Source organism: Channa argus, chromosome 4 (assembly GCF_033026475.1).
Source record: "Channa argus isolate prfri chromosome 4, Channa argus male v1.0, whole genome shotgun sequence".
NCBI lineage: Eukaryota > Metazoa > Chordata > Actinopteri > Anabantiformes > Channidae > Channa > Channa argus.
Window position 1 is genome coordinate 21,083,774 of NC_090200.1, and position 22,093 is coordinate 21,105,866.

At 39.0% G+C, this 22,093-nt stretch overlaps 1 protein-coding gene across 4 annotated transcripts in view; it reads left to right on the top strand.

Annotated features, from left to right (window-relative positions):
* LOC137125999 (neural-cadherin-like) overlaps nucleotides 1-20,977 on the top strand; it is a 78,414-nt gene extending 57,437 nt beyond the window's left edge. For 2 of the 4 annotated variants that reach the window (XM_067502340.1, XM_067502341.1), the window contains 12 exons: nucleotides 73-350; nucleotides 2,233-2,447; nucleotides 3,855-3,982; nucleotides 4,163-4,290; nucleotides 6,029-6,152; nucleotides 7,362-7,545; nucleotides 7,777-7,943; nucleotides 10,242-10,506; nucleotides 11,151-11,334; nucleotides 13,969-14,219; nucleotides 19,204-19,358; nucleotides 19,963-20,977. In XM_067502340.1, coding sequence (XP_067358441.1) covers nucleotides 73-350; nucleotides 2,233-2,447; nucleotides 3,855-3,982; nucleotides 4,163-4,290; nucleotides 6,029-6,152; nucleotides 7,362-7,545; nucleotides 7,777-7,943; nucleotides 10,242-10,506; nucleotides 11,151-11,334; nucleotides 13,969-14,219; nucleotides 19,204-19,358; nucleotides 19,963-20,529 — 2,646 coding nt within the window. In that variant the 3' untranslated portion in view covers nucleotides 20,530-20,977. Of the gene's footprint in view, nucleotides 1-72; nucleotides 351-2,232; nucleotides 2,448-3,854; nucleotides 3,983-4,162; nucleotides 4,291-6,028; nucleotides 6,153-7,361; nucleotides 7,546-7,776; nucleotides 7,944-10,241; nucleotides 10,507-11,150; nucleotides 11,335-13,968; nucleotides 14,220-19,203; nucleotides 19,359-19,962 lie in introns of those variants that run through there. The other 2 variants (XM_067502342.1, XM_067502343.1) reach the window with 2 other exon arrangements.
* The last annotated feature ends 1,116 nt before the right edge of the window (nucleotides 20,978-22,093 follow it).

A 22,093-nucleotide genomic window follows, 5' to 3' on the forward strand; every position in this document is an offset into this window, starting at 1 on the left:
TACTACCATTTATTATAAATCCTATTTTTGTCCCTCTCATCTACTCCCTTCTTCCCTTTTTTGACTCTGCAGCTGCAGTCACTGCTGCGCGTGAATGTGAGCCAGGTGCAGGTAGATGAGTGTGTGCGCACACACTGCAAGACATCCGGAGGCTGCTCTACACAGTTAAGCATCGGTGACACGCCCACCCTGTTAGACTCAGGTGTTTTATCCTTGGTCTCAGTGAAAGTGGCTACCTTCGCTGTGTGTGGTTGCGCTGCAAGGGAAATGACCCACCAACCGTGCTCTTCTTACACCAGTAACCCCTGCCTTAATGGTGGGACCTGTGTCGACTCCCAGAATGGTTACAGGTGAGAGACATGCCTAAAGTTGTTCAGGAGGACTAGAGTTAAGTAGTGCTCCGAAAGAGGGCAAACAGTAATAGATACTGATTTTGACAGGACAGAATTACTAATTCCAACCTTTGTGAGAAAAATTGTATCTCCAATTTGACCTAACTTGCTTGAGCGGTCCTGCCGTGTCTTCAGCTGAATATCGACTAGCAGGATTTTTGAAAAGACTTTGGTCCATTATCCATGTTAGCAATTTACTTGTATGTGGATGTTTTCTTGTGTATCTTGCCATGAATTTGAAATTGAGTTTGATGGCAGATTTTGGTGCAAACTTTGCAGAACATAATATTAATAAACATATGGAACATAGTTTTTGTATCAAGGCTATTAGCCATTACTGTGAATATTAACCCTAAATAGTAATGAATGTCTTGCAGTCAGTATGAAGGCCCCTCACGTCCTAAGGAATAGGCCTCTGTGGGAGATGCACAAGAAACAGCATGCAGTTCTTTTCATGCACACAATAATGCTCAGATTAAATAAATATAGGGAACCTCACGACCTCTCAAAACCCCATTTAATGCCATTTACATGAACATACAACTTTGTCAAAAACATATTCTTCAGTGTGAGAATTTACAGAGCTCTTATCGTTACCTCTGTGCATATCTCATCAAAAAGAAAAATATTTCCCCATATGTGCTTTCATGTGAATGCAACAAATCCATAATGAATCCAATTTTTGGTTCTGTCCACTGTCATCGAAGCTTAATAGGCAAAATTTAGACAGCAGCTAATCAGGTATTGACAGTCAGAAAGTGAGAAAAACGTGCCCTGTACTTCTTGATTTGGATTGGCATTGCTCTCATAAATCACATGAAAGACCAGCGAAAGAGTAAGGTGTTATGCTTGGCACATACGTGCATATCTATGCATAAGGCTACACTCAGAATAAGCCGTCCCTTTTGCTGCGTGTGGATCAGTATTCCTGACATGTGTTGCCCCTCTGCAGAATAAACACTGATGGGGAGAAACAGCCCCTAACAGCGTCAGTACACACAGCCTTTCTCAGACACTGCATGAAAATAGATGGCTTTGACATTATCAGCAAAGCCAGCTTGTCTCACATGCCTGCAGTGGAGGGACAGGATGAGATCAACTGGTCCCTTCCACCTCTGCCATCATAGTGATTGAATGGGCTGTTTCTGATCTCTGCCTGTATCGCTTGCTTTTGGGTGTTTTCTATGATTAGTAATATTTTCGATTACAGTGCATACGCAACAACACATTGAAGAGAGCCGTGGAAAACATTTAATTTCCAGTCTCTACAAGAGCAATGATCCTTAACACTAAAGCTCTAATCAAAGTAGATAAGTGCAAGAAGAGGCAGTTGCACACATATCAACCAGAGTGTGTAATACCTTAAAAATAAGAAGAAGGTTGGTGGGGATAATTGAGAAAAAAGTACAGGAAATCATCAGTGGTGCAGTGCATAGAAAAGTGAGAGAAATAAAATTAATTATGGCCTAACAAAGGAGATGTGATGTGTGGAGCAGGAACAGTCTCCGGGGGGTTGAGCTTGGGTAGCCATGAAAGATAAAGCATAGACATGAGTAATGTTGTGTTCGTAGCTAATTGTTTTAATGTAGAACTGAATATTCATGGCTACGTGGTTAATGCAAACAGTTGATTGATAAAAGTGTTTCTTAGCAGTCCATTGACAGCCAGTGTGTTCGAGCATAATTCAACACTGTCATATCTGCAAAAAAAAGGTCACCTCACATAGATCCACAGAATGAACAATGTAAAGATTTCTCCAAGCACAAAATGTGAACAACACTGATTGTTTCTTTCCAATGTTTTGCTTTGATTTCCCTCACTGTTCCCTTCTGTGCTACAGGTGCCACTGCCCTCCACAGCTTGAGGGGCCAAACTGTCAGCAAACGAGACTTAGTTTCCTTGGCAACGGCTATGCCTGGTTTCCCCCCATAAGGCCGTGCTTTGATAGCCATCTTTCACTGGAGTTTATGACAGAAGAAGATGACGGACTGCTTTTGTATGCCGGCCCTTTGGCTACTCTCATGCCTGGAGATGCTGAGGACTACATCGCCATAGGTAAAGAATGAGTCTGGATAATTAGATGTGCACCAAGGGGCCTTTGGGCCTTTATTGCACTAAAACTTGGAAGTTAATTTTGTGTGTTTAATTACTGGGTGGTAGCTAATCAGATATATGAGGCAAATTTTGTTCGTTAGTGTACTCCTGAGGGATATGAGCGCTCACTCCACTGAGTTATATAGTAAGTACTTAATGCGGTGGTACATGAGCAACCCAGTTTTACAGCTTATTGTGTATGTAATGCTTTGTCGTGTGCCAGAAGGGATTCTGTTTTTGCTTACTCCTGCTTCTCAGCAGAATGGATGGTAGACAGTCAGATTCATACTCAAAGACACATCAGCAGGATTTCCTCTTGTCTGACAAAGTCTCTAAATCCTCCAGGTGAAGCACAGTAGTTAAATTTTGATCAAACTGAATAGGTGATCGAGTATAGCGATGGGTAGGTAGACTTCACTCTTACAACAAATGTATAAATAGTGATGCACTTTCTGAAGAATAATGTTTAATTCCACAAAAATCCAACTAAAGAGCCTTTTTATTATAATTATTACTAATTGATATAATAGTTAGTGTTGCCTTACTAAATTAGTAGATGAAAACTGGTGCAGAAAACAAAGACCAGGAAAATGCTGATCACTATGAAGCTGATAATAAAAAATAAAGGTACATTTTGTTATTTAAGTAATTTTTATGGGCCTGATAAACATCATTAAATGTGAAACCAGTAACAATTCTGTGTTTTGATGACAGTGATGTAGCAATAATACTGCTTCTTACATGCATATACACAGTTTTATCCTAATGACACTTTCTAATTTACCACTATCTAGCTGTGCACTCTTAATGTTTTGATTTTGAGATATTTGTGTCTCAAGCTTCTGCCTCCATATCAGATATGATGAAGGTAAATTTGGTTTTGTCTGTGGGATTCACCTCATCTAAGAATATAACCGTATAACTTATTTTGCTGTTAACAACACTAGGGTTAACTTAACCAGTAAGTAATTTAGTTAAATTGAGTTATTTCCTGCTACACAATCATGTGTAACTACTTCCTGTCATCTTGTGTCGGGTGTCATTTCTAGCTACAGTACTGTATAATCCAGCTGTGTTGTATTGTCATATTCTGTTTGTTGTTCATACAGAATGTTTGTTTTGAGGTGAGATGTTCATGCTTCCCTTGGGTTTTTCCCCATGCCTACACAAAGTAGTTATTTGCATCTTGCCAGCTTTCTTTTCTTATGCAGTGCATTTCATCACTTTTTTCTTTTTGCCTGTAGTATTTCTCTGTGCAAGCAAGCTGAGCTATCTTTTCACTGTACAAATCTGTAAGAATTGTTTTGAGGTTTTGGGGGGGTAAAAAACTTAGGGATAATGTTTATTTACCTAGTGTTAATTCTTTAGAGCTGATTGGTGGGACTCCCAGTCTGAAAATTAACCATGGGTCTGGGACCCTGGTTCTTCAGTTAACAAATAACATTGGGGTGGCTGACAGGCGCTGGCATCGCCTTGATGTAAAAAGCAACAGTAAGGTAAGTGGAGTGCACTAATGCTAGTGCCTTTTATATGCTGCTCTTTTTTACTCCTAGTGTATGGAGAAAATGTCAAATTAAAACAAGTTGAGTGATATTTAGAGGTTGTCTTGCTACAATTTAGTCACACTTTCACACATGCAGCAATGATGACCTCTCTTCCCTCTCCCCAAATTAAAGGAAGTGCGCTTCACTCTCGATCGATGTTCTAGTGCAATTGTCATGGAGACAGAAGGTGTGGACTCATGGGCAATGACAGAGGACCGTTCATCCTGTGAAATCTGGGGGGTCACACCCAACAGAGACAAGTATGCGCAATGAACTACTTAATTAATTAATGAACTACTTCTAACCAGCACAATAAAACACTGGAGTAGCAGCTCTTCTTAAGAGAGGCCTCCAATTGTGAATCACAAGATAAAATAAAGTTAAAGAATACATTGAATTTATTAATTATATTTGTTTTGCTAAAATAAATTTAAATAGCCAACAATTAGGGTTTACAAATTCTCAAGAGAATTTCTGGTACTTTGCTATGGTTGCAAACTACTTATCTATCTGTGTTTCTGTTGTTTACAATTTTCATTGTAAGAGTAAGCTTGGCCCTTGGAGACAGTGTCTAAATGTCCCATGCTCCCACGGGGGTAAACATTCCTCTATAGAGCAGAGAATTAGCAATCAAAATCACTGTGGCAGCAATTTGCTAAGTTATACAAATTAAGAATTAAGTCATTTTTTTAAAATACAGGCATTTAGCAAAAAGGCATACTTTATTTATGCACATTAATTAATAGATAGAGGTAGAGAATCCTTGTTCTCTCAGTTTTAGAAATCAAACAACTTCGTTGGAAGGAAATGAAAAGACCTGATTGCTGTGCCCTATTAGACTTTATTTCTTTAATATTTGCTTTAATTTATTATAGCCTGGCATGCAATGCTTAGTAACATTTGTAACTGTAGTTTTTGTATTACTATTTGCATAAATCAGTGTTAGCTATTGTTTAACGGACTGACTGTGATGATCACATACAGCTTAATTTGGGTCTTAAAGTGGGATTCAAATTAACAAATTTGATCTTTTTATTGTTGGTTTTGTCCAAATAATTAGCATCAATCATATATTTCCTCGAAGTCATACACTTATAAAAACTCATAACAACCCATGTACCCTCAAAACTCCCTCAACTTTTTATACAAAAATCACATACTCCTACAGGTTATGTTCTAATAATTCTAAAACTATGTTTATGTACCAGCTGCATTGTTTATCAAAATCACATCAAGTAGCAGCTCAGACTGCTTTAGGCTCACATTGTCCAATTTCTTAATGTCTTTCTGCTCTGGAGGGAGGAAACTGTTGATCAAATTCTCTGACATAAAATACAAACTAATCTTTCTGACTGTGTGTCTGTACAGACTATGGGGGCTTTGCTTTGCCCCAGCTGAGTTTGTTTTCCCTCACTGTTGGCTTGGCACTGTGCTCATTGCTTTGACGTGCAATTTAGCAATGAGTTAATGAAGTTTAACAATGTATGTATGTTTGAGCTTCACCCCTAAAACAAGAAACTTGTTTTTAGGTTGCACAGGTAGTACTAGATAATACAGCGATGTCACTAATAAGAAAGACTTGCCACTTAACAAGCTATAATTAGCCATAAATATAGCTGTCTGTGATGTACCCTGTTCTGTCTAGCCAGCTTCAGTTTCAACAAGACCAGAGGTGCCGTGCTGAATCCATTTGCATTTTGATGATTTCAGGAAAATGTAATTTACCCATCACGCATATAGTTTCAAAATAAGAGCAACAGAACAATAATAGGATGTCATATTTGTTGTCAGGAAGTAGTAAATGTGATGACAGCATCAGCAAGAAAAGAATAAAGCTTGCATCTTAACTTCAGCAGCATATGTTGTGTGCTTTTCTTTACTTTTACTTTAATTTTCTTTCTTTTTATTGCAAGGTCTGTTTTAAATTGTAACCATGAGACCTTACGTGGTGCCTGTTTACTTGTATATTGAAAGATGCCTTTCGTCGTTCTTTCTCAGGTATCTGAATGGAAGTCATGTATTGCAGCTCGGAGGGGTCAGTGAGAACCTATCTTATGAATACCCACAATTGCAGCACAAACACTTTACTGGGTGTCTAAGGAACCTGCTTGTGGACAGCAAGGTAGTATGGCAGACTTTTCTATACACCTACCATGTGAGGCTTCTTTTCAGATGAATAGCTTGGATGAATAATTTACTGTATAGTATCCTCTTATTATTTACCTGTTTGGAACTGCACTTCAGTAGGTATCTACAGTAAATGAGGCCTCAAGGCTACATTAGAAAATCTTTTAAAGTTGATGTCACTTACCGAGTTAAGTTTTTAATTCGGGTCAAAGTCCCTGTCACTCTCTGTGCATCTGGAGCTACAGAGAGTTTGGTCAATGTAATTATTCTATCCATGCTCATTGCCATATTTATCATTGCTTTTTTTTTCATTGCTTTTTTGTTTATTAAACAGTTGCCTGAGAATTTATATTATTGTGGTAAAACTGCAGAACAAACATACGGCTTTACAAGTAGTTTTCCCTCCAGAGTTGTACTTAATGACACTCTGTAAAGTTTCTGTTAAGTTGTTTTGACTAAAACACTTAAAATTATGAGGATTAAATAACATAGTGAGGGGGACCCTCATAGAAAATTTGCAAGTTCAGTCTTAAAACAGCATTGTTTATGTCCATGCTTACTTTCTTACACTATTCTTCATCTCTGCATTGTGTTGTTTCTTTACTAAAAACTGAATCTGTAGAATATTGTTAAACAGCTGAGAGCAGTGTGTGTTCCTCCTACAGTACATGACAAACTCTAACAAAGTATGTAAATATAGAGTCATAATATCAGAAGTAAATACACCAAAACATACCTGACTTTCAAAAGTGAAAATAAGTATTGAGAAGCAGAATAGTGTTTTGTTATTACATTTAATGGATTGGTTATGTAACTTACATTTTAACACAACATTCTAACTTCTCTGGAAATGCAGTTTTTAGTTTATTTAGGGTTTTAGGTTACATTTCATATTTTGTATTTCTCTTCACATTTAAACCCCCCTAAGAGGGGCCAATAAGTATTTTATAGTTATCTTAAAAGCAATCATAGCATTATGAATTGTGAATGTTTTTAGAAAAGATAAATCAAAATGGTCTGATATGAACATATGATTAAACAATCCCATTTAAACTCTATTATCTTACATTTAATAATATGCAATTTTCTTTGTCTTTGTGATCAAATTTCCTTTCCAATAAGATTGCAAGGACAGAGATATCCAGCCTTTTTTTTTTCTCCCTTCAGTGCAGTCATATTTTTCTGATGTTCTTCTTCCATTTAGCTCTATGACCTTGGTTCCCCAGCTGAATCCTCCAACACAGTGCCAGGCTGTTCTCTTATTGATGACCAATGTACCAACACAGAGCAACTTCCCTCCTGTGGAAAAAGGGGTCGCTGTGATGGCAAGTGGGGCTCCTTCAGTTGCCTGTGTGAATCTGGGTTTACCGGGCCACACTGTGATCAAGGTGAGTATATAAAATTGCTTTTAATTGAGGTTTTCTGAGTTAGTGGAGTTTCTGTGGAGCAACATCCCATTGTTCCATACAATTTATCTGGTACATCTTCCTGTAAGAAGATGACTTTTTGACTTACATAAAGTGCTTTGGTAGAGCAATATGACCCCGCAGTAATATCCTTGTGTATTTCCCATATGACAGCTGAATTAAGTGAAAAAAATTATGTTTTTCAATAACAAGCGGCTCCAGAGTTCTCCTTTGATGGCCGAAGCCACATTCAGTTCCAGCTGTTGTGGTCCCTCCCTGCGCGACAGACACGAGTTCAACTTGGAGTCCGGACCCGTGCTGCTGCCAGTGTCATTCTCAGCCTGCTCTCCCTGGATCAGAATGAATACCTGCGTTTAGAGGTGAGTCATGACTGGTCGCTACCCTCCACCTTGACAGCTCTGATTGTCTTGTTTGTGAGCCCTAAAATGATGATGAGAATCCAGACAATGATTGCTGCAAATGCTTGTCAAGCTGAGAGTGAGTAATATCAGGGTTGGAGACAAATGGGTGGATACTGTGGGGGCTGGTGATTGACATATGTATGTTCTCGACAAGGTCTTTCAGTAAGTCTGCAGAATGTTGCTATTGAGAAGATGCTATTTAAAAAATTAAGCCCTGCTTTGTTCAAGGTTATTTCTATCTCTGGTTACTGTTTCAAACACAGTTCAGTATGGTAAGAAAGCCAATGTGTGCATCGCAATTCAAGGGCATACTCTTGAATGAAGGTCAGATCCCCTGCTCTGTGCTTGAGGGTTTTGACAGAGCTTGCTCCAAGTGGTGAGCTCAAATTGATGTCTGTATGCATGCTGTTCTCTTTGCGGCAACTGGGGTGGAGTGTTGCTCACACGGCACGTTTTCTTCAAGAGACAAGTCTACTTCACTTTGCCAAACCTCCAATAATAGCTTGCTTCTTCTGCCTGACATATTCCTGAGTGGATATGAAGCCAGTGTTTCTTGTCAAAGCTTTTCGTCTCGTTGACAGACAGGCCAAGTGTGAACAGCACCTGGAAGTAAATGTCTCTGTTATGACTGTCACTTTTCGCCAACTTACAGGTCAGCTGTTTGCAGTGAACCTGTCCCGTTGTGGTGTATTCCACAACACTGGTCTCTCTTTAAAAACATCTTGTCTGTGCTTGTTATTTGTTAGACAGCATGGTTTAAAGCATCACCCTCATCTCTTGTTCTTCTTTGGGTCTTTAGACAACATAAGGAAAAACAATGTTGTCCTCTTCCCTTGTTGCAGCACCGCTGTGACAGGAAAAGTAAAAGACTGTAGCATTCACTGTATGTGGGCCCTGAAGCCTCTCTCTGTGAAACCCTCTCTGGAGCTGAATTGGTGAGCTGTATAAAACATCTGATGTCTGTCTGCGGCAGCACGCTGAACCATTTTCAGCCTGGTTGTCTGAAAGCTCTTAGAAACACTTGAGCACAAGCATGGTGTGTTTGCCAACAGCACACCCTAATTTAAAGAGCTGTCTCTCTCCCCCTTTTTCTTAAGAGTAGATATGGGTTAGAGTGCGCACTGAATAAATAACCACACTTTCACACAAAGGTTACTAGGGGCTAGCTGGGTATAAACACCATGCAGCTCTCTGAGGAGTATAGTGTCTCTGTAAAGAAAACATTTATCTAATGCAGCCTGTGGAGGAGTTTTTCCGGTGCGACTGGCATACACTGCTTTGTCAAAAAGCACTAACCCTTAACAACAGTAAAACTCTACAAAAATTACAGAAACATTACAAAAAGTCTGTATCATCATATTTTTTCATGAGTATTAATATTTCCTTTGCTCCTATTTGTTGTTGACTCCAGGGTAGGATGAAGTACTGAAAGCATACTTACTTTACTGCGTGTGCATTTGTGTGTGTGTGTGTGTGTTTGTCTAGTGGAGGAGATGCATTTGAGATGCCCATGCTGAGGGAACAATCGTTAATTCAAGCAGAGCTGAATGTGTATAATCTTTTGATACTGTTTCTAATTCAGCTTTGGGCATTACTGTACAAGGTGCAGTTATGAGGGACCTCATTGGTTGCGCCCATTGTGTTCACTCATCCTTAACTGCTAATGATAATTGTTGTTTCCAGTATACCTTCCCTTTGGGATGACTCCAACTTCTGCCATGCAGTGATGGGTTTGGGATTGCCACCAATTATTATGGCTACAAATTGCTGATTTAATTTTTAGCACTGAAAGTGTAACAAGATTTTTTTCGCAGGTACACTACATACAGTATATTCTTTCCCTGATAGTTAAGTTTCACAATTCTTTCCTGGCCCAACCTTTGCTGCCTTTATCTACCATGGGATCTGACCTACTTCTTATAATGTTGTTATGCTATGTTGTTAAGATCTGTTTTTGCTAATAAGCACAGCACAATATGGCAAGAGTCCAGGTCCATCAAACTGGAATGTGTGTCACCTCATTTCACAGTTTTGACAACTATTTCAAGCCTTGAAATACAGACTATGACCATAATGTTACTGCAGCTGATCACAGAAACACTAGCTTGTGACAATGACAATGCAGAGTTGTAGAGTTTTGACCCCTTAAATATGAGACCCATCGAGAAATGTAATTAAATTTAATTTAACATAATCTTTTTTCCAAGCTTCCCCTGCTTGAATTTCAAATAACATATGTACTATTTGGTATCTCAGGTCATTCAGGGTCTTCTGTCAGCTTTATTCAACCTTGGTGATGGAGACTACAACATTACTCTGCCATACCACCGCCTTGATGATGGGGAGTGGCATGAAGTGGAGCTGGATCGTTACGGCAGAGAGTTTACACTGCGACTGGATGGAGGTGGTGGACGGCGAGAGGTTACAGCCTCGCCAGGGCAGAGTCAGGAGATCATTATCGACCCCTCAGGGGTGATACTTGGAAACTCTTTTCCATCAAGACTCAACTGGAGCTTCCTCGGTGCGTGGCTGCTGATGTATTTTGGTAGGGTGGGAGTGAGTTAAGTAAGTTAGATATCAAGAAAAGTGAGTGAACATATTTAATAATTGTTCAGTTGATAAGATGAATGAATTAGCAAAGTATTTTCATTATTTTTGGGTATTTTCTCAAAGTTACTTAAAGGAGTGCATACATAAATGATTTAATGCTTTCTTCACCAATTCCTGGAGCCTTCATATCTCACAACCTGGCCCAAAGATGTTTTGATCCCAAAGTTTCAAGTAGATTAGAGAAATCGTGAATCGTTAGTGTTGATCTCTCTTTAAATGATGCGCTACACCTCATGCTTCCCACAGAGTGAGCATACTAACCAGCAGAGAAAAATTTGCTACAATAAAAAGTCCACACTGGCAGCTTAGCCTCAGGCTGTTTATGTGTTACGGGCAGGGGAGCGTGCATGTGTGTTGGTTTGCAGGTGTGTCAGAAAAGTCAGTTAATGTGCGTCAATGCATGTGTCTATTTTTTTGAGCCTGCACCCCTGCAGTGGCATAAATATGTCCATAAAAGATTTTGCCTGAGGACTGGTGTCTTATTGCTTTTTTCTTGTTAGACTTTTTTCTTGCCTCCTCCTGCTTTTTTTTTATGTTTCTGTTGTGCTCTACCAGGATGTTTGCGGGATGTGAGATTTAATGGGCGTTCTGTCCCCCTGGATCTGGAGCAGCCTTCAGAGGGCCTTCAGGTGGTCACTTCGCAGGGCGTCACCTTCGGCTGCTCTTCAGAAGCCTGCAGGAAACATAACTGCTCCCCTCCCTTGGTCTGCGTGGACCTCTGGAGACATCATGAATGCAGGTGCTGCACATATACAGAATAAATAATACAGGATGTTAATGAGGCACTACAGTTGCCAGGCACATTCTGTAAATATTTGCACACATACATCCAAAGACAAGAAATGCATACCACATCCTCGCTTATAATAAAATTAGTACTGTAACACTGACGCTGATCTCACAAATACCAAATGATGTCAAGACTGACACACCTGCACTGTATGAATGTAATGTTATGTAATAAAAATAATGTAATCCTCTTTAAATAGGAATTGAAAATGATCACAGTGGTGGGTCACAGTAATTTAAACCCAGTTTGTTATCATTTGCCATCTTTAATTGAGAATAAACAGTTAGATGCATAGATTTTCATAAACATCAGAAAGGATTGACTAAATAAAAAATCACCAAATAGCAGGTGCATTGGTCTGAAAATATCATACTGTATATCAAAGGGAACAACTTTAACAATCCTGACATTATTGTGCAGAGATGAACAAACAATTCAATGATAATAAAAGAATGTGAATAGCAACAGAGTTTATTTGACCGTATTTTGTACACGAATGTTACTCATATGTGCTTTATGTTGGAGCAATATGATAAAACGGTCAGCGATGGTCAGTATTTTAAACACATCTGAAACTAATGAAAAAATCAAAAAGTATATATTAAAAACTTGTGTTGGGAAATCTGGATGCAGTAATTGATGTGAATCTACAGCTCAATGTATCAGATGACACTGTGAAAGGGCTCGTTTGTAGTGATTAGCCTGCAGATAATTATCACCTGAGTTGATAGCAGCAGCTTCTCTGAGTTTTATACTGAGTTTTATTTTGGTGTTCACTTTCACAGCTCACATAGTGTTGTTTAGGAAGCTGTTCTCAGGGAAAAAAAAGCTCTAAAGACCCACTGTACGCTCCCTGCTAACCATTTAGCAGCTTATGAGACAGATACATAAGTCCACCACAACATTAAAACTACTGACCAGTGAAGTGAATAACATTGATCATCTCGTTACAATCTCACCTGGCAACGGGTGGAATATACTGTATTAGGCAGCAAATAAACAGTCAGTATTTGAAATTGATGTGTGGGAAGCAGGAAAAATTGCCAATTGTAAGAATCTGAACACTTCTGAGAAAGGCCAAATTGTGATACCCAATGTAGTGTGTCAAAACATCTCCAAAACAGCAGATCTTGTGTGGTGTTCTGGTATATAAAGGGCGGTATCAACCAAAAGAGATCCGTGAAACAGTAAAACTGCAACAAAGTCATGGGCTCACTAGGCTCATAGGCTCATAGGCTCACTGATGCATGTGAGGGGTGAACCGTGGCACGTTTGGTTCACTTCTGCAGAAGAGATGCTGTAGCACAAACTGCTGAAATTTTCAAGTCTGGTTATGATGGACAAATGTCCGAATGCACAGTTCATTGCAGCTTCCTGTGTGCTGACGCCTGTCCATTGTCAAAGTGGCCACAGTGGTCATGTGAGCATCACTGGACTGTGGACCTGAGGAGGTTACATGTTTGTTGTTTACCTGGGGGAGAGATACACAATAAGAAGTATAAGTAATGTGCAGTGCTTGGTGTTCTGCTAGAAACCTTTGTCCTGGTATTTGTGTGGATCGTGTCGGTTTGACATACTGTCACCTACCTAAACGTTTTTGCTGACCTTGTGCATCACTTTATTGCAATTATATTTTCTGATGGCAGTGCCCTGTTTCAGCAGGATAATGTGCTGATTGGTGTCAGAAAACTGCATCAAAGGAGACAAAATATTATATAAATATTATAAATATATATACAAATACTTGCTCATTTTTCTTAGTAACTTCTATTTAAAAATTGCAACCCTAGGATTTATGTCATATAATTGCCTGCTACTCATTAAGCAATACATTTAATTTTAATAAATGCTATAGTCATTGGTTACAACACTTTCTCTAAGCGTTTTACTACAAGGGGGTATTGAAAGGATATTTGTCCACCCTGTATTACAGTAAGTATTACACTATGCTCACATATTTTACAAGGATGCACGTAAAGATGAAAATTGAACATGCATTAATTTGTGTATTTATCATCTGCTCAGAGTTCCCTGCAAAACACTTGAAATGTGAATGTCCACCAGATGGCAGCTAGGCTGAGTTCAGCCCTGTGTGTCTAATATCATGTCAACCTGGGTGAATAGTGTACAAAAGCAGTGGCTATCAGAGTCTCTGCTGCCCCTTTAAACTCTGCAGGACCACTAAGTCTCCTGGTTATGATTTCAAGACTCAAAACCAGTGTGTGACTTTTCACTTTGGTTGAATATCCATATTCTGTGATTGCAGCACAGCCTCAGGATACAAAGCACAGAGAGAAGCAAGGGCATAGGTGAATAATATTCAGAGGATTTTTTACAAATATACTAGAGGGACAACAACTGCTAAGCCAATCTTAGCCTGTTAGTTTCTTTTTCTCTTTTCTTAAAGTACAAGTCGACATTATAACCATGCCTTTGAATCTGATATAAAGTGTAACTCCTGGGGGATTTATTTTTACACTGTCAGCTTAGGTTTCATAGCTCTATAGAATTCACTGTTCTCTTTATCTGACAGTTCCCAAGTGTCTCTTGTCTTTGCTTTACAATAGTCTCTTCTCTGAATAGGTGCCCTTCAGGCCACCTGACCAAGGAGAGTTCCCTGGGCAAAGTGTGTGTCTACACACTCTGTGCCAGCCGGCCGTGTCGCCATGGCACCTGTGTGGCTCACTCTCCATCCCGCTACTCGTGCCACTGCAGTGAGGGCTACCGGGGACGGCACTGTGAGGTGGCTCTTGCCATGTTCCACAACGAGGACAGCAACAGCCTCAGCCTCAGCTCCATGTTCGCCATAAGCATCTGTGTCATGGCCTTTCTAGGTAGCTATATCGACTATGTCATATTTTACCTGTGGTAAAGACACCGTTATCAACTCTTCCCATGTTTTTAATGTCTTTTATATTTATTTTTTGTCTTTAATACATTGATTTTTCAGTTCATTGTATTTTTATTTTTGTTTGTTGTCATCTTCATGCCATTTTTCCCCATTGTTTGCTTTTATCTGTAACATCCACTCTTTTTATTTGTTTTCTGTCCATGCTTGCTTCTGTGAAATCTATTCATACACGTATCTTGTAGCTGTATTGATCTCTCGAGTTGTTCCAGGATGTGATTTATCCATGGGAGGTTGGTGGAGGCATGAAACAAATATATTCAATGGAACAAAAGCAAGGAGGGAAACAGTGTATGTTTTAATTTGTGATTCACATGGAAGCTGTACTGTAAGTGTCCCAGGAGATATTGGGAGCTTCTTTATGTGTTTTTCTATATTTTTCATCACTTCTGTGTCTCCTGTCTCTTCCAATGTTACGCTCTGACTTCAGAAGTCAATTTCACTCTGAGCCTTACTTTTTATCTGTCCAACTTATTTTATATCCCACCATCCACTCGTTTTACTCCCTTGATGTTTTTTTTTCTTTTCTTTCTCTGTACATTTCCATTTTCCCAAGTCTGCCAAATGTGTCCATATTGTGCAATTCAGTGTTATGTACAATATTTGGAGCTGTACACCACAAGAAAAACCTTCAAAGTATGAGCAGGTCATTCTAGTTCAATATTTACTAAAGGTTAGGTAAGTGTTTCTTGATTTTCATAAAAATTACGCTCTTGAGGGCAGTAGCTAAAATCTACTAATGAAAAGGAGTTTGTTGGCTAAATGGACAAAACCTGGGCCAAGATTCATATGGTCAGATATCTGGCAGCAAGCAACATGGAAGAAAAACAGAGAACAATAGCAGTACCCCACTGCTATTGTTCATCTTCAGAAACATTTTTTACCAAAATACAAGATGCTAAACATTTTAACCACTTACAAAAGAAATTGTATAGGAAATATGTATGTATTTTGTATCTTCTCTCAAAACTTTCAAGAAACTAGTTTGTTGAGTTTGTAATGTAGAATCTTAAAGCATGGTCACTGGGGAACAATTTAACAGCTTGCTTCTGGTTTTACATCCTATCATGAAAAAATATCCAGTCTTAGCTGCCCACCAAGGACTATGTTTTCTATTATTTTAAAATTGAGGTTTTAATAAAATATTTAATAGATATTATACGAATTATGAAGCTTTGAATGTGCGAATTTGAAGGCCTTCCCTGCTTTGATTACTTTGACTTGTCAATTGAGCTAAGCCTGCACTTAGATAGGAGCACAACTGTGATTTTGAAATTTTAATACATTTATTGTAGCAGTTTAAAATGTAAGGATATATTTTATTAATTTGGAAAAAAAACACATTTTATATTTTAGTGTTTAAGCTTTTAGCAAGTATTTTATTTATTTGCAAAGAAGAAAGAGAATTTATGTGATCACAAAGTAGGCAAGGGTTCAGAGACCAGCATCATCATTTGTCTTTACAGATTATACATTTATGTATGAAATATGTAAAGAAAAGAAAAAGAAAAGAAATATCAATATAATGATACATTGTAATATGAAAAAATACAATACAATTCAATACAATTATCAATTTAGGCGAGAAAATTGTGCGGATTAGTTAAGATGTGATCTATGTCTGCAGTTAACTAGTTTTTGATCATCAGTTAAACATCTATTTTGATGAATTCATCTATAAAATTTGAGAAACCTGAAAATATCATGTCACTAGTCTAGTCTATTTTCTAAATAACAAAACCCAAATATTTTTTTTATAGGTGAAAATTTACATTTGGTGACTTTGTTGTAAACAAATTATTATCAGTTGTCTCAGAATTGTTTCTGATTAATTTCCTGTCAGACGATTAATCAACTAAATGTTTCAGCTCTAAACCTGAACCTATTAAAGGATATGACGCTGGCCTGTTGGTGTAAAGATTTTAATAAAATTGCAGGGTCGAAGGTGTTACAAGATTTTTTTTAAGATTTATTTCGATCAAGATTCAATATAAAGAGACATCACAAAAAATACATTTGTGGTCAATCTTGAAGGGTTTAGTTAATTTTAGTTTGTGTGTGTGTGTGTGTGCGTGCATCCAAGTGACTTTCATGTTGTTTCACTCTCTACCCTCTGTAGGGCCACATCACTGTTTATGAGTCTTTCTGTCAAAGACAGGCTTATAAAACACTTGGGCAATTCAATACACTGTCCCTGCCTCTATAACTGACTCAACATTCCCTCCAGGGCATGTGGCTAGTATTGGGACATCATTTATTCTGACACTTGAGAGTGAAACATAAAAAGCGTTCTTCAATATTTGATAATGAATTCAAAGATGATAAAGTGCGGCCTTGGCTTCATTCATGAAAATTCATGTGTTGCTTGCATGCTAAGTAAAAGAAGTTACAGTCTATTTCAAGTAGCTTACCCATTGTCGCAGATGAGGTATTTATATTCAAAGCTCAAACTTTTCACCTCAACAAGATGCATAACCTGTAATTCAAGTTTCAAGATTCCTTTATTACTAGAATTACTCTATATAACAATATTACAGTATACCATTATAGGTAATAAAATTTTACATCTTGAAATTAGTCATATAATTAAGTTAATTATTCATTTTTCAAAATTAAAGCAAAAGTACTGTCCTGAATGCTGTAAAAGGAATCCATAGGTTGGGTTTATTGAACATCTGGTTAAACAAGATGCAGGTGTTTAACAAGGACTCTCATCACCACAGGAACCACTACCATAAATACATGCACACTCGCTGCACTAAGCAAGACTACTAGCTGGGTGCTAAATTAAAGGGGGACTCCTACTCTGCCTCAATGTGCATTAAAAGTTAAACTGATCATCCATTATTAAGTTTTAAATAAGCCATCACAGGCGACCAGAATGTGAGCTCAGTACGTGTTATTGACAGAGCCAGATGAGCTGTTGTCTGACCAAGCCTCATAAGTCCAGCATCAAATCTGTTTTTGAACAAAGGAAGAAAGCTTCCCATGTGGGTTTGTGGATGCCAAGTGATCATGTAAAGTGCCCAATCTTTTTATTCCCTTAGAGAATTATAAATAAAAAATGTTCATTTCCTTCTGCTCGTTGGCCTTCCTTTCTCCCAGATGTTGATGTTTCATCTACCTCACAGCTCATTTTTTCTAATTAACTTCAGACTGGAGCTACATTCAAAGCGTTTTGATCAAGCTATGTTGTACTTGTTTACTTGACTCTCATTTGTAATGCACAGTCTGGTCCAGGCTAACAACATAATACCCTGTTTACAGTAACAGTTAGAGGGCAAAGAGGCAGCAGCATTATTGATTGATGAATGACTGTGATGTTTGTTCTTCACCCAGAGTGATATTGTAGCTGCACACACACACACACATACACATACATAACTCCAGGCAGTTTTGGTTGTAGGTGTAACTGGCAACCACTGTGCTAGAGTATGTGTTTAGTTGTGGTTGGGATTGTGGGTTATTCTTCAGCCCCTCTAAGATGAGTATCGAACTCCTCTCCTATATAGGTGTGTGTTTAATTCCAGTTCAGGTGATGTTAAGGGGTGAGGTGAGTGCAGATTTCTGGGCAGCACTTCAGAGCAGGTAATTTTGGAGGTGAGAGGGAATGCCGGCATTTGGTTGTGCAGGGTCTCATCAACATTCTGGTGTTTTTATGAGGGCTCTCAGTGGCGAAGAAGTCGGGTCAGCTGATCGATATCAATGGGCAGCTCTGAAGCGGGGGGAAGGGGGCTTTACAGTCTTTTTTTATGTGATACAAGAGCAGCATCGCAATGGACAAGTATAGCAGCAAGTGTGTTAAAGATGTTTCAGCCACTGAATAAACAGATAATCATTTTTAATTGCGATAACATTTTTTTAGCCGAGGTTAGCCCCGAGGGAGTTGTTTTTCTGTCTTTGTTTATGAGTACCTGCCTGTTAGAGTGACCCCAAAGTGCAATATTCTCTTTCGAAGCAATTACTTTAAAAATCCAGACTAATGTGATTACCCTGCATTTCTCTGAAGATTTCCAATTAAACTGATACTTAGCACATAACATATAAACTATTCCGGTTAAAATGGATCCTATCTAGTGTGAGAAATAAAAGCAGAGGCCAGACAGGGGCCAGAGAGAGACTGAAAAATAGGAAAAGTCAGGGGCTTAATGAGTGAGAAAGAAGAAAAAAGAGAGGCAAGTTCCAGTATAGGGAGAGAAAAAACGAATTACGGAGATAAAAAGAAAGAGAGTCAAAGTGTGAACTAGTAAAAACAGATAGTGAGGAAGGAAAAAGAGAAATAGGGATGGCAGATGGGAAAAAAATATTGGTTGAGATTAATGGACTTTAAAGGTCAGTCCAGCATGTTGTATAATTCAGCACACAATAGCTGTGATTGATGTGTATGCTTTAGGACCTTTCCTGCTCGGCTCCTGCAGCATTCCTCTCTGCGTTCAGCCGAGCCACGGAGGCTTTGAGTTTAAGCTGGGAGGAGTACAAATTCTGTTAATAGGTTTCCAAGGAACTGTGGTCTTTGATAAGACAGGAAACAGAGGCAACATCAAAGGGAATAGGTGGAAAAGGTGGTGCCTCAGTTTCCATGTATGTTCCATTAGTATGTCTTAACTGTAAGAGTCAGTGCAACTAATAGGACTTACAGGACAAATCAATGCAATGGAAAATCCATTTACAGTTAAATATTATTAGTCTACATTATCGGTTAAGGAGTGTTTTATTACACTTGATGACAAATACATGCAGAGTGCTATCATTGCATGTGGTGTTTACTTGTATTTCAGTGTTGTATCATCACTTTCCGCTCACGTTGTCAATTCCATTTACACCCAAAGATATGTTTTTCTGCTCAGAATCTCATTTTAATTATGTGCGAGTGCTCCTGCTGTGTTAACATGCTCTCTGGCACCCCTCAGTGTTGATGCTGGGCCTGTTTCTCTACTCCTGCTGGAGGAGGCACAAGGGCCTGAAGGAGGGTGTGTACCATGTGTCTGCTCACCACGGCGAGTGGGAGGATATTCGAGAAAATGTGCTCAACTATGACGAAGAAGGTGGAGGGGAGCAAGACCAGGTAAGCATATGCACACACAAATTGTTAGTCAGGAAGGCAAAGAAAATATGACACGTCTCTAAGTTCTCATTACTGTGGTTATGCATTTTAAATGTCACTATACTATATTCGAGGACTATCTAAAAAGCATGGAAACAAGTATGAAGGGGACACTAGCAAACATTAACATTTGATAGAGAACAGTGTTTATTGTTGCCTTGGATAGAAAACCAAATATCAGTTCCCTTGAGATCCACCAATGTGAGTCAATTAGCTGAAATTAAGCAAGTATACACCACTGGCTGTTAATGCCATGGTTTTAATAGTGCTGGAAATAGCAAACCCTGACTGCAATCAGATAATTAATTACTTGGCTAATCAATAGTGCTGTTGTTGCTCTTCCTACATGGTGAATCCTCACGTTAATCTGATGAACAGGTCCATTTGCTAGCAGAGGTATTAGCCGAGCTAAACTGCTTTGTGCACCAATTGGTGTCATGTGGCAATGATGTTTTTCATTATCTCCTGAATTTCTTAAAACGTTATACGGGAAAAAATAGGCACTTTTTTTCTTATTTATCCTTTTTTTCCTTCCCTGCTTGTTTTGTTGTTGTTGTTTCCTCAGAATGCCTTTAATATGGTGGAGCTGCAGCGCTCCCTCCAGCCCAGCCCAGCACAGTCCCTTCGCTACAGCTATCCACAAAGCATCATCTCGTACCCACAGACCAAGCTTCCCCAGGACAACAATAAAAAGGCAGTGTCTAATGGAAATGGCAGTGCAGCTATTGCCCTGCGTCTGGCCATCCCCCCCTCCGAGGCAGAAATGCTGCCGTCCCCTCTGACCTTCCGCCGGTCCCAGAAAACCCTCTCCTTCTCCAGCCAGGATCTGGCCCGATACTTGTGTGAGGTCATCAGGGACATGGAGCACCCAGGGGAGCTCGGCACTATGACCATGCCGCGTCGTCCCTCTGGTAAGGAGCGCGGCCTGACGGCTGTGCACTCCCTCAGCTCCCTCAGTGCATCTCAGGGTTCGGAAGTCAGGCTCCAGGGGGCCCAGAGCACCCGGCTGGACAGGTTCAAAACGCTCCGAGCTGTGGTTAGCGATTTGAGAGGAGACTCAAAAGCTCCGGAGGACAAGAGAGACAAACTGAAGGAGAGCAGAGGGCAGCTGAACTGTGAGAAGAGTGGGTGAGGCAGCTCAGAGAAACAGAACTGAAGGCTGCAGAGAAGCAACACTAATCAGAAGATGGTGTTGGAAATCCAGAGGGAGATAATTAAATGTGAAATACTCTGAGACTGGGACGTTTCCAGAGTCTATGTGAAGTCTGCTATTGTACTGTATTGATGAAACTTTGAACATTTAAGTTCTTTGATATAAAAGATGTTTACCAATGAATGACCAGATGTGTTGTATTGTTTACTTGTACAGCATTTACTTCACAGAAAGCACTTTTTGAAGGTGCCCTGTGTCAAAACTTCATATGTTATAAATCTCATATGAGTAATGTCTGCAAGACAGCAAACAAGTTTCCTGTGAGAGATTTCTGTTAATGGCTCATGAAACCGTTTATGTGACAAAATCATTTTGTTTCATTTGTATTATCTTTTTCCTTTTAAATAAATGAATATCTTTGATAGTATTCTGAGCTTGATCGTGTTCAAACAGGAGTCCACATTAGTGATCTTCAAATCTCCTATTTTTGAAGTTCAAGCCAACTTTCATCATCAGTCGTTGGTCAGGCTTTTTTATTTTTTTATTTTTTTTGGTCTGCAGGCACAAAGTAAAGATGTCTTTCGTATTACCTACACATGAATAATCTGTCTGTGTTGTTCTGGTTTATTTATCTTCCTTTATTCCTGGCAGTGATTAGGATGAATCATGACTAAGAAATAAACCTTAACATCTGTTCTTGTTTTATTCAGCTAAATATTACCAGCAATGAAGCTCTGATGAGAAGAACAAAGTCAATTGCAGGATTAACCATTCATATCCAGAGCCTGTAGCCTTCTGACCTGAGCTTCTGGAAGTCTCTAGTACAAACTCAAAAGTATGAGGGTCCCAGCAGGCTGCCCTACACCACACTTAATTTGCCAGCATTACTGGAGTTAAACAGCTGTGACACTGAAGCCGCCGGGGAAGCGCACAGAGCTGCTGCATCCAGCTGATGGTCTTGGATGTTGCTTTTGGGCCCATCTACACCTACATGATGCAGCAAGCTAATCTGAGAGGTAAAAAGGCGTTTTCAATTCACAGCAGAGTTTTTATTAGCTGTATCTATTTTGTATTCATTAGTGTTAATGTGTACATATGAAATTAGTGTGGACCCAATAAGCAACATTTATGCTACATCACATCATCTTTTCTTGGCGGTTATTAATGTTGCTAAATTATACTTCAATTGTGTTCAGTGAGCTCAGAAGTAAATGTTATGTGAATGCACACTGCCACCTATTGATGAGCTACTCACACTACAGTTTATTCATGTCAGATTTAGTTTATCTCTGTGTCCATATGGGATTTCCTTTATTGGGATCTAAGGATCCTTGAACAAGTTGGTTGGTTATCTTTAGCATAATGAATTACAATTTATATCAAAGAGTTTTAGTTCTAAAAGTAGAGCAAGGAGTGTTTGCATAAGGAGTGTAGTTATTCCAGGCAGCTTCCAGGTGTCACTATGATCAGAATGCTTTGGAATAAAGAGAGTGCTCTTTATTCATTGCAAAACTACAAATGATTAGAAAAAGAAATGTGCCAA